This window comes from Thalassophryne amazonica, chromosome 6, assembly GCF_902500255.1.
Source record: "Thalassophryne amazonica chromosome 6, fThaAma1.1, whole genome shotgun sequence".
In the NCBI taxonomy this organism is placed as follows: domain Eukaryota; kingdom Metazoa; phylum Chordata; class Actinopteri; order Batrachoidiformes; family Batrachoididae; genus Thalassophryne; species Thalassophryne amazonica.
Window position 1 is genome coordinate 67,728,279 of NC_047108.1, and position 12,021 is coordinate 67,740,299.

The following is a 12,021-nucleotide window of genomic DNA, read 5'->3' on the forward strand; positions in this document are numbered from 1 at the left end:
GTGCCGAAAAAGTGCCGATGTCCACCTCTTCCACAATTTCTCGAATAGTCACACGACAGTCCCACATAACCACAGCGTTCACTTTGGAAATGATCTGGTCATTTCAGCATGTTGATGGCCGACCGCAGCGCGGCTCGCACCGTTGTGCGGACGTCTTTAAACCGGTTCTACTGCTCCTTAATCTGTGTGATGCCCAGAGGATCGTCACCGAAAGCCGTCTTAATAATCCGAATGGTTTCCACCTGGCTGTCGCCCAGTTTCTGGCAAAATTTGATGCAGTCAAGCTGCTCCAGTCGTTCCGCCATTTTCCTTGCAAAGAAAAAACGACAAGAGACTACACCCATCCTCACACAAAGGCTGCTTATAAGCAAATGACGCAACTGACAGGCATGAAAAAAATCACGCATGCGCACAAAGGTTCAAGGTTGGCTCATGCAAGCACGTGATTCAAATCCATCAGGTTTTTGAAAAAAAATAAAAAGGTCGGATACTTTTCTAACAGACCTCGTATATATATATATATATATATGTGTATATATATATATATATATATATATATAAAATCCCTCCAGCATATTCTGAGTCTACTCCAGGGTCTCCTGCCAGTAGGGTATATCCGGAAAGAAGGTGTCCATAGGGCATCGTAGTCAAAAGTCTGAACCACCTCAGCTGCCTCCTTTCAACACAGAAAAGGTTTGGATATCAGATTTCCTCAGCTGCCTCCTTTCTGCCTCTTATTCAGACAGGAAAACAACAAGTAAAGTACAAGACAGATTTGGAGAGGGAACAAAAAAATCAACTTTAGTCAAAACCAAAATAGGATGAATCCTGTCTTTCTCCTGAGTTTCCTGTCAGTTTTATGGAAATGTTGTGACTGAAAACTTCAGTTTGGGGAAAATGTACTTTATGTTTTTCATTTGGAAGAAACTTAAGTTACTTTCTTCTGCAAGTCTGCAAGGATTATTAACGGGCAATTAAAAATGAAACTGGTCTGTTTTAACAGAAAGCAGCTTGGAGTTAGCGAGTTAAAAATTGTGTGTGTGTGTGTGTGTGTGTGTGTGTGTATATATATATATATATATATATATATATATATATATATATATAGATAGATATTAATTAAATGTTCTTTGAACCACTGCAGTCAGAGACAAGATTAAAGGAGACTGGTGTGCACCTCCTACTCTGGTGTGCATACTGGGAATAGAGTTGGGGTCGATTGGTCGAGCAAAAGCTCCACTGGCTGATGATGACATTTGATAAATGGTGTGAACAGCACATGGGGGGGGTGAGTTGAGCAGGAGGAGACACACAATCCCGCTGAAGAGGTTGAGTATGCACGGAGAGAGAGAGGGTGAGAAGGGGGAGGAGAAAACGGGAAAGTACAGCGAGTGGAAAAAGCACTACAGGGAAGTACGAGAGTGAAGGCAATTCAGAAAAGAGGAGGAGACCCAACAAAAGGGACAGACACTTGTTAGATGATGTATCATTGAAACGAGAGTAAGCGAGACATTTGAGAAAATCCCTACAGCAGATGTTTCTGTTGCAGAATCTCTAAAACAAGCAGAGTGTGAAAAAAGAGGGAATCACAGTTGGCAATGAGCCTGGCATGAGACCGGTTTGTTTTAGTTTGTATTCAGTGTTGATAACTAGCACGGAAACTTAATGAAGGAGGAAGGTGCAACGCATTTTGATACATAGATTGGCCAGCGACGCACAGACAGGAGGACCAATGCAGCTCCAAGCTTCTGCAGACTCAGAGGAGAAGGTGAGTGCTTCAGTGACAGCTGTGGACATGCGTGCATATGCTGGAGACGTTGGAGCTTTTTGGAGATTTGTGTGTCACTCAGTTTTCTGTTAAACTGGGTACAACTGAAATGTTGTGCAGAAGGCATGTTTTAAGGAGGTTTTATCATAGCACAGCAGTGACTGGAATGAAATGCTTCCAAACATTTTGTTGCAGGTTTTTGTTTAAACGTGCAGAAATACAGACAGTCGGAGGAGAATGGACAAAAGTGACAGTTGAGGGAATAGAAAGTAAAATAAAGATCACTTAAGCCTGGTGTTGGAACTGTGTTGTAGTGTGCTGTTCTTTGGGCTGTTTTTCTTTGGATGTCGGTTTCAGGTTTTGGACTTAAATCCCTGTGGAGTTGTTGACATGACCTCTCTGAAATACCACAGTCAGTGGTCTGTGTGGTTTTCTTTCATCTGCAAGAGCTCTCACCACATTCAAACAGAGAGGAACACAAACAAAGGACACTTATTTCACTTAGAACTAACTTTATTTTTTTATGTGTCTAATTTTATATTCAATGATCTGAATTTCAGCTATTCATGTGAACACACACACACAAATGCACATTTTCTCTCAACTGGTTTAAGCCACTGAGTCAGGTTTGGAAAATCCCGCTTCAGTTACATCACAATCCTCTGTTCTTATTTCATATTTTGGATGACAAACCTTCCAGAAAGGCTTGTTGGCAGCTGGTCAATGTTTTCAACAGCTGAACTAACTGACCACATCCCAGTGGACCCACAGAGCATTTAATGTGATCCATGTGTTTCTTCACCAGCCCTCTTCAACTCTTATTAAACTTTGTTTAGAAGGTGATGGGTCAGAGCATGAACATCCACATACCCACAAGCCTTCAACTACTGGCATGTTTGCTTGTAAAGCTGACTGTGCACATCACAATGATGTGATATGAATCTGCATTATGCCAGTATTGTAGAGAAATGCACATTGTATTGCAGTGTGCGAAAAAGTGTTTTTTGTGACAGTTTGAACAGATTCAAAACATGTGTTGCACCATATTTCCCCTTTAACATCATATCGTGTGTTGCATGATGCTACATGTTATTATTACATGCAGCGAGGCACACGAAGATACACAGGTGCATGCATGCACACACACACACACACACACACACACACACACACACACACACACACACACACACACACACACACACACCAAAGCAAAATGGGAGCAGCCAAAACAAAGAAACAGACTCACCCATAGCTAAAGTCCACTATACTCGCATAAAGAATTTATGTGAGGTGGAAATGGATGTTTCTTTTGTTGAAAATTTAAGGCTTGTATCTCACTGATGGACAACTAGTGGAGAGATGGCAGAGACACATCACGCGAAAACAGGTGGTAAAGACAATGACTTTCTCATGTGGAATCTCACTGAATTGATCCTCCCAACACGTGCATGCATAGCACCCAACTGTCCTCTGAATGCTGTCCGGAGTGGCGGCGGAAATTACTCTCATGGATGTTCAGTGCCACTGGCGTGGCTGAAATTATAACAATAATAATAATAATAAAGTAAATATAATAATCAATAATGCTGTAATTAAAAACACAAGAAGTGTGTGGAATGCCACTAACTGACTTGCAGAAGGTGTCCAGGAGGTGCTATACTCGTACATCAATATTATTGGCCCAGTTAGTGACTGTCTTCTCCACCCGCAAATGCCCACACAATCCTCCACTGGCCGAGCACCGTGATGCGCTCGAAGCATTGCTCGAAGTGCTGTTCGAAGTGCTGCTCCATGCGTGCATGAGCTCTGTGATCCTCTGCAAGTGCTCCAGTAAAATAAAAAATATAGTGGGGGTGCTGGCAGAGTGCTCTTTCAATGCACAGGTGTTGTCCAGCACGCTGCCCACGTGCGAAGAATAATAAATAATAATTACCTCAGAATAATAAATAAATAAAATAAATAAAAACACAGCCTCTTTGTGCAAGTTGTCTATGGCCTGACAGGACATGTCCAGCCCACGCACGCACAGCAGGTGTGTGCTGACCAGGAGCATTAAACTTCAATCCACTTCTTTCCCCAGAAAAATAAATAAATAGACCTAATAAATCTGGTTCATGCAGCTCGTGTGTCCAGCCCAGCATGCACGTGCACATTGGGTGGGTGTCGGCCGGCTGCAGAAGCCGGGTGGCTGGAGGCTGTTGGAGAGTTCAGTCACTTCTAGAAACACTGTTCCTCTCTGATCATATAAAAAGAAAAGTGTGTGTCAACCCCTCCTCACAAGTTGTCTCATGTTGCACATGTTCTGAGTTGTAGAGACGAGGGGTACGAGGTGCCCGGCTGACGATTTGGCAAGGGAATTCGTTGTGACGATTTATTTATTTATTTGGCTTGTTCAGAAACGGCACAGATTTCCTTGCGGATGCTGTTAGCAGGCTTTCGCAGCCCAGTGAGATACTAGCCTAAGTGGGTGAGCCAAAAAAAAGAGAGAAAGAAAGCTTTGTGCCTCTACTAGACTTCCAAGGTGTCCACACCCATGGACCCTTGGAATGGGTGGGTGAGTGGGGCGGTGAATACAGCACTCAAAGTGCTATTGCATGTGCACAACATACGTATAGCTCATTCCCAGGGTTTGATTAGTTCTTGTACATGAGATGAATAATTAAATCTTTTTGACAAGCCCATTCATTCCTATGGCTGTATGCATTTATTTCTCTGAGCAAACAAAATCTATTCTGTGGTCAATAAATGTATTTCCATGTTTGCTAGATCTACTTAAACACCCAATCACAAGGTCTGTCACTCAGTGTCACTCTCAGTTTAGTGTGTTCAGCTTTGCACAGTGCAGGGAATAATCAAATTTTGGAATTATTGATGCAGTCATGCAAACAGATTGCATTTTATGCACTCTATACAGTAAGCCATGGCCTTCCTTTATATATTTTTTCATTGCTGCATGGAGCAAATACCGGTGCACACTGTAACATGTACAGTTAGTTTGCTCTTCAGCTGCAATACACTCCTGTATTATGTTGATGCATTTATGATAAAGTACTGTCACAGCGTATCATGGTGTGGTGTATGGCCAGCTTAATGGCAGTGTCACCCTGAGATTTGGCAGCAAAGTTTGCTGAAACACACACACTTAGATATTCTTATGAGCGTCTAGTTTTATTTATTTATTTATTTGTTTGGGGGTTTTTTGCTCCTTTGTGCTGAAGGAGCCTTTTTGCTGCTTCAGCTGGCTAACAGTCACTGCTGAGCTGTTTGTTTTAGATGGTTTGATTGTTATCGGCCATGAATGCCATTGCTCGTCATCCACCACACTTCATCCGTATGGGTTTGCAGAAACAACACCTCTGTTTTGAGCTGTTTTGGAGCAAAACACAGGAAGTCATGGAACTTAGAGAATAAGAAAGATGGCCAGATCAGATAGGAATGTGACACAAGGACATCTGTCCTTGCTCTCTCTCTCTCTCTCTCTCTCTCTCTCTCTCTCTCTCTCTCTCTCTCTCTGGTGTCTTTCCCATTTCTTCTCATTTTCTTTTTTATGTCTTTCCCAGTCCATCCACCTCTTTTGCTCACTGACTTCAGATGGTGTGTTTCTGTTTTGTTCTGTCACCCACACAAATAGCTAGGCTCTCCTCCCCTTTCTCTTTCTCATTTTGTTTACTCTGAGGTTGCCAAGGACCAAGCTCTGTCCAGAATTCTGAATTCTTTGTGCTTGAGCTAACAGAATGTTAATTTTAGCTGTCTCTCTCTCTCTCTCTCTCTCTCTCTCTCTCTCTCTGTTAGTCCTCAGGCCAAAGTCTCGATCCATTTGCATATTATAGCTCGGCGTGTAACATTGCTTAAGGGTGCGCTCAGCAAATAGCCAAATTAAATGTGATGATCATCCAGATTGAGTTGTTTAGAATCTGTCATGTTCCTTAAAACAGCAGGCGTACTGCAGCTTGGGAGTATTTTCTGGAATGTTCCGTCATTGTTGTATAAATTCAAAACACAGTACATTTATCCATTTTGTACTTCAGGCCATGTTTTATGTTTGGTCTGTGATCCTTTATAACACTCATACAGTGCCACATCATCGTATAATTTGGGCCTGCTTTAGCCGCATAGTGCCAGACACTTGTCTGTGGTGGAAATTGACACCAGCCATTGAGTCCAGACTAATGCTAAGGTCAATTAACATTGATCTCCCGCTAAGTTGTCTTTCAAACATAGATATATATTTGGGATTGCACCCTTTCAGGTCAGTCCAGACAGGGTCTTTTATGTCTGGGTCAGTATTTTAACAGGGGGTTTAGCCCATCATGCATTGCTTAAGCATGCAAGCTAAATTTATACGAGGTGCTTAATGCCACATTGATGATGGACATCTCAGCTGAAACAATTAGCACAAAGACATGAAGCTATTATAACAACCTGCTCATTATGATCAGAAGCCTCAGCTTGGGTCGGATGCAACAGGTGTCTCCATTATACCATTAGGCTCTCAATGCTGTTTGATAACAAAACAGCAAAGATGCCACATCAGGAAATTTAGAGGTGCACAATGGACAAATAGAATATACTGTTTGAAAGGATGGTTCAGAGATCTGAGTTAGAAGTTGCATTGAAATATGAGACAAGGTTTGGTTAGTGAGTCTGCACCAGCAGTCCATTTTTATTTCTTCACCTCTTTAATTGGGTTACTTTTCTATTCACTTTCTAGTGTGCTGTACGGAAAAGGAGGAGGTAGAGCAGAAGCTACATTAATGGAGGGCTTCAAAAGACAGGGAACTGAAGACTAACCGGAATGAGATGGAATATTTCAGGTTTAATGATCAGGAGTCAGAAGTTATCATGCAGGAAGAAATACTGGAAAGAGTGAATAAGTTTAAATACGCAGCCTCAGTGGTAGCTGAAGATAGAGAATTGGATAGAGAAATAACCCACAGAGTGCAGTGTGAATCAGCTGGAAGAAGACATCAGGTGTTGTGTGAGTGGAGATTTTAGCCAAGGGTCAAGGGTGGATGGTCAGGATTGAAAGACAGTAATAAGACCAGCAGTTTGTATGTGGCTGAAACATGGTCAGTACAACAAAAGTTGAACAAATATCTAAAAAAGTTCAAGGCAGTAGGTTGAGGTGGTTTGGATATGTAATGAGAAGTAAACATAACTATATCTGTAATACAGTGATGAGAATGGAATGACTGGAAAAAAAGGGAGAAGGTAAAGTTGAAAACTAAGTGGATATTTAGAGCAAGTGAAGGATTTAACAAAAAGGGTTTGAGTGGGGAGGAGAGAGGTTCCAGGACTGAGCTTTATGGAGAAACCTGAGCAGAAACATCAACCCTAGATAGATGTAAATATGACGAAAAAGAAGAAAAGTCGCTGTCACAGGTTAAGCACGATATACACACTACGTTTTGCAGAATAAAACATTCTGTAATGAGTACATATGGTCCCACTCCAAATGGTATTAAATTAACTCTGTCATCGTGTTAATCAAGTTGAAGAATTCGTATACATTAATGCTACGATAAAACTGATTTAACACTATTTGGAATGGGACAACATGTTCTTACTACAGAGTCTATTTTGCTCTGCAAAATTTACTGTGTACCTCTGTGCACTTCAACCACATATACTTGTGGTCATTTATGATTTGATGTTTAGTTTGATGGGCATCTACTCTGGAGTCTGTCAACAGACACTGAGGGCGTAACGCGTTTAGCCCCATAAGTCATTATGTCTGACTGTCTCATTGACCAGGCCGTTGGTCATCACTAGAGAATAGGAATTTATTTCTTCTACTGTTTCCTCTTTTCTTGTGTATCTGTCAGATGGACCCGGTGCAGAAAGCTGTTATCAACCATACCTTTGGAGTTCCACTGGTCAAGACCAAGCGGCCAGTTATCTCCTGTAACGTCTGCCAGATCCGCTTCAACTCTGAGGTACAGCAGTGAGAATACGTCACATAATGTACTGCTCCCCTTCCACCTTCATGATGCCTCAGTTTCCCAAATGATGTTAAGCATTCTGCAGTTTCCTGATGAATGCACACGCTGTACACCTTTCTCCAAATACAAAAACCCCTTTGTTATGTGTTTGGAAGAACCTCTATCCTGGTTGCTCTCTCGAGAGCTTGTATTGACACAGAGAATGGGATGCATTTGTTTTGGCTGTGCTTCGACAGTTCCGATCCCATTGGAATTTAATTTGTTTCAAGATAGTAAAGTGTAGAGTTAGTGGAAACAATAAACACTGAGCACTAGGACTGAGCAGCCACTGCAGGAAGCAAGAGCAAGAAATAAGGTCTTTGCGTGGATTTCTTAAGTGATTTTCTGTCACCCATCAGCAGTGGCAAAGCTCAGTTATGGCTGTTAACATGTAGAAGGTTTGTTTCATATATGTATTTATATAATGGCTGAGTGGATCATTATCATTTGATCGGTGCTTTGTATGTCATGTGACATGGATTATTCGTCCCATTTGTGCTGCATTGCATTTAACTTGCAAATATGGTTCCATACATTTTGTACCACTGCACGCTGCGAACTCTGCCCACTCACACACTATGGGGGCGGTGTTTAGCTAAACATAGCAAAGTTTGTTTTGCTGACGGACAACAGTTTGAACAAGCTAATATATGGTGCTAATTCTTCGAGCACACACACGCACACAAACAAAAACAAATCCACTACACCATAAGCTGTCTGGAGGCATGAAGAGCTGTTAGGATGAAAAGCTGGACTAATTTCTGATGGGGTTTTTTGCTGAAATGTGGAAGGACACAAAGTCTTTTATTTATTTATTTATTTATTGGAAGTGTCACGGACTAAATAACTTTTTCCAAGTTGACTGAGAACAATTTTGGACTCCTATTTAAAGTTCATGTTGGACTGATGTCAAAGCACCAGTGATGCACAACAAAATGTAAGTGTTATGTTTCGGACGCGGTCGGAGCACCGACCCAGCATTTGAAAGGACCCAGCATAAAATAAGCAGAGCACGGTTCAAAAGGTAACAGAATTTAATAAACATAACAGTGGGTGAAGTGCTAAACAACTAAAAAGTCCGCGGTCTGGTGAGGTGGAAACACGGCGCGCTCTCAACAGCGCAAACGGTCCGGAGCCACAGCAGTTCGGACCCAGGGACCCCGCCGACACCCCCCAGGTGGCCGCAACAAACCAAGTCTGTGAAGAAAGGAACCATGGAGGTGAGTCCAACTCCACACCGAGAGACACAACTCAAAGGTGCACGCAATCAGCAAACACTTCCTGGCTTAAATCTATACATCAGCTTCTCACCCTGCAGGCACGGAACAACTCAGTTCAAATCTCCACTGCAGCAGAAGCTGATTAGACAATTAGCATAACGTGACAGCTCGATACAACATGGTGTGAGGGACACCAAATCCACTGTCATTACTTCATAAAAGTCACCAAAACCAAATTACCTCAGGAAGTGTGCTGAAGAGCGTGAGACCTCACCCAATCCTCCTTCACAGACTGTGGCGTCAAACCTGGAGCGGTCTCTGCGTCCGTGATGGTGAGATTGTTCTCCTGACGTCGATCTCACACATCTGCTCACAAGGTCGAGTCTCTGGCAATCACACACTGTGCATTCAAGGTTTAAATGCAGCAATCTCTGATCAAGACAGAATACACCACAGCTGTGAGTCCTGATGACCTGCACGTGAAAACAAGCCTCAGGTGTTCAGGGTGAGGTCCTAATGCTCAGCCACTCAGTCCTGAATGCATACCACCTGGTGGGAGAAACAGAAAACAAAAACCAAGCCAGCCAAACACCCCAGCCCACAACAGTAAGTCCCTTTACTGTTGTTTATAAATTAACATAATGTCAAATGACAAGGATCTATTTTAGCCGTTATATAAAACAAATAATATTTTTTTTTACATTCTTTGAATGGAATGAATATTTAATTCAGTAAAAACTGGAGCTTACCATTCAACGAGGCGAAGCTTTCAGCTCATGAAATATTCCAGCACAGTCTCACGTTTTTGTTTGTTTTTTTGTCATGCTCCCGTCATGAAATGAGTCAAATTTTCGTGACTTTTTTTTTAACTCATTATTACTAACCCTATTCCTACCCCCAACCCTAACCTTAATAATCTAGCCCTACTCCTTCCCCCAACCCTAACCATAACCACCACCACCCCGCTTCACTTTTAATTTTGTGCTGCCATCACAGAATGAATTAGAATGAATTCATGCTGCCATGACGAAAATGAGGCGCTTTTCGTCACAATATCACAAACCAATAGATAATGTATATTTCGTGCTGCTGAATCACAACATGCTGTGAGACCAGGTTGAATATTCCTACCATTGATTTCTGACATGATTTTTTTTCACTGCACTGAGGAAGTACACAGTCTTTTTTTTTTTTTGGAAGTAGACACACACACAAGAGCTGTCCTGCTTGTGTGAGCACACGTGCGCACCATGTGCACACTTATGGACAATGATTTCATAGAGCTAATTGACCGTGCTAGTTCTTCTAACACACACACACATACAAAAAATCCACTCCGCTGTAAGCTGTCTGGAGGCATGAAGAGCTGTTCGGATGAAAAGCTGACGTGATTTGTCGCTGGACTGAGGAACTACACAAAGTTTTTTTGTTTTGTTTTTTGGAAGTACGAAGTCAGTGCACAGCATCATCAGGCTACATGTCACAGTTTGGACTTTAGCAGCAGTGGAACACCAAAATGTAAGTCCCTTTTCTGTTGTTTATAAATTAATAAAATATCAAATGACAAGGATCTATTTTAGCCATTATATAAAACAAATAATGAATGTTTTTTCATTCACTCAGTGGAACGAATATTTAATTTGGTGAAAGCTGGAACACACCATTCAACAAGGCGAACTATCCGTACCATGAACTCATAAACATTCATTATTTGTATAACATGTCACAAAGCCACAATGGGCCTGTTTCAGAAATGGGATTTAGTGACAACTCTGAGTTTTTAGCACTAAAATGAGTGAAACGCTGAGTTTTCTGTTTCAGAAAGGGAGGTAAATTAAGATCAGAGTCAGTTACTATGGTAAATTATTCTGTGAACCTAATCTAGTCAGGAGCAAGTTTTCTTCAATAAATTCTCAGTTTGTCCCAGTGTCCTCCCTCTTACATAGCTGTTTCAATTCCTCATTCATTCATCTGCATTAACTTGTGAAGATGAGCATTATGTTTCAGTGTACGTTAACCCCCGTGGTTCCCAGTCATCCTTAAACTTATACACAGGTGCAAAAAATTATAGGCTGTTCATCTACAATGATCTCCAATGCTTTAAAATGGACAAAAAAAACAGACGTGTGGAAGAAAATGGAAAACAACCATCAAAATGGATAGAAGAATAACCAGAATGGCAAAGGCTCACCCATTGATCAGCTCCAGGATGATCAAAGACAGTCTGGAGTTACCTGTAAGTGCTGTGACAGTTAGAAGACGCCTGTGTGAAGCTAATTTATTTGCAAGAATCCCCCGCAAAGTCCCTCTGTTAAATAAAAGACATGTGCAGAAGAAGTTACAATTTGCCAAAGAACACATCAACTGGCCTAAAGAGAAATGGAGGAATATTTTGTGGACTGATGAGAGTAAAATTGTTCTTTTTGGGTCCAAGGGCCGCAGACAGTTTGTGAGACGACCCCCAAACTCTGAATTCAAGCCACAGTTCACAGTGAAGACATTGAAGCATGGTGGTGCAAGCATCATGATCTGGGCATGTTTCTCCTACTATGGTGTTGGTCCTATATATCGCCTACCAGGTATCATGGATCAGTTTGGATATGTCAGAATACTTGAAGAAGTCATGTTGCCTTATGTTGAAGAGGACATGCCCTTGAAATGGGTGTTTCAACAAGACAATGACCCCAAGCACACTAGTACATGAGCAAAATCTTGGTTCCAAACCAACAAAATGAATGCCTTGCAGATGTGAAGAAATCATGAAAAACTGTGGTTATACAAATAAATACTAGTTTAGTAATTCACAGGATTGCTAAAAAAAAAAAAAAGCAGTTATAATAGTAATAGTTTTGAGTTTGTAGCATCAACAGCAGATGCTACTATTATTGTGAACACCCCCTTTTCTACTTTTTTTTTTACTAATAGCCCAATTTCATAGCCTTAAGAGTGTGCATATCATGAATGCTTGGTCTTGTTGGATTTGTGAGAATCTACTGAATCTACTGGTACCTTGTTTCTCATGTAACAATAAGAAATATACTCAAAACCT

General features: G+C 41.4%; 1 protein-coding gene across 6 annotated transcripts in view; it reads left to right on the top strand.

Moving 5' to 3' along the window:
* znf385a (zinc finger protein 385A) overlaps positions 1-12,021 on the top strand; it is a 254,473-nt gene that overhangs the window by 187,848 nt on the left and 54,604 nt on the right. For 5 of the 6 annotated variants that reach the window (XM_034172389.1, XM_034172390.1, XM_034172388.1 and 2 more), the window contains one exon: positions 7,597-7,707. In XM_034172389.1, coding sequence (XP_034028280.1) covers positions 7,597-7,707 — 111 coding nt within the window. Of the gene's footprint in view, positions 1-1,336; positions 1,769-2,604; positions 2,608-7,596; positions 7,708-12,021 lie in introns of those variants that run through there. The other variant, XM_034172391.1, reaches the window with a different exon arrangement.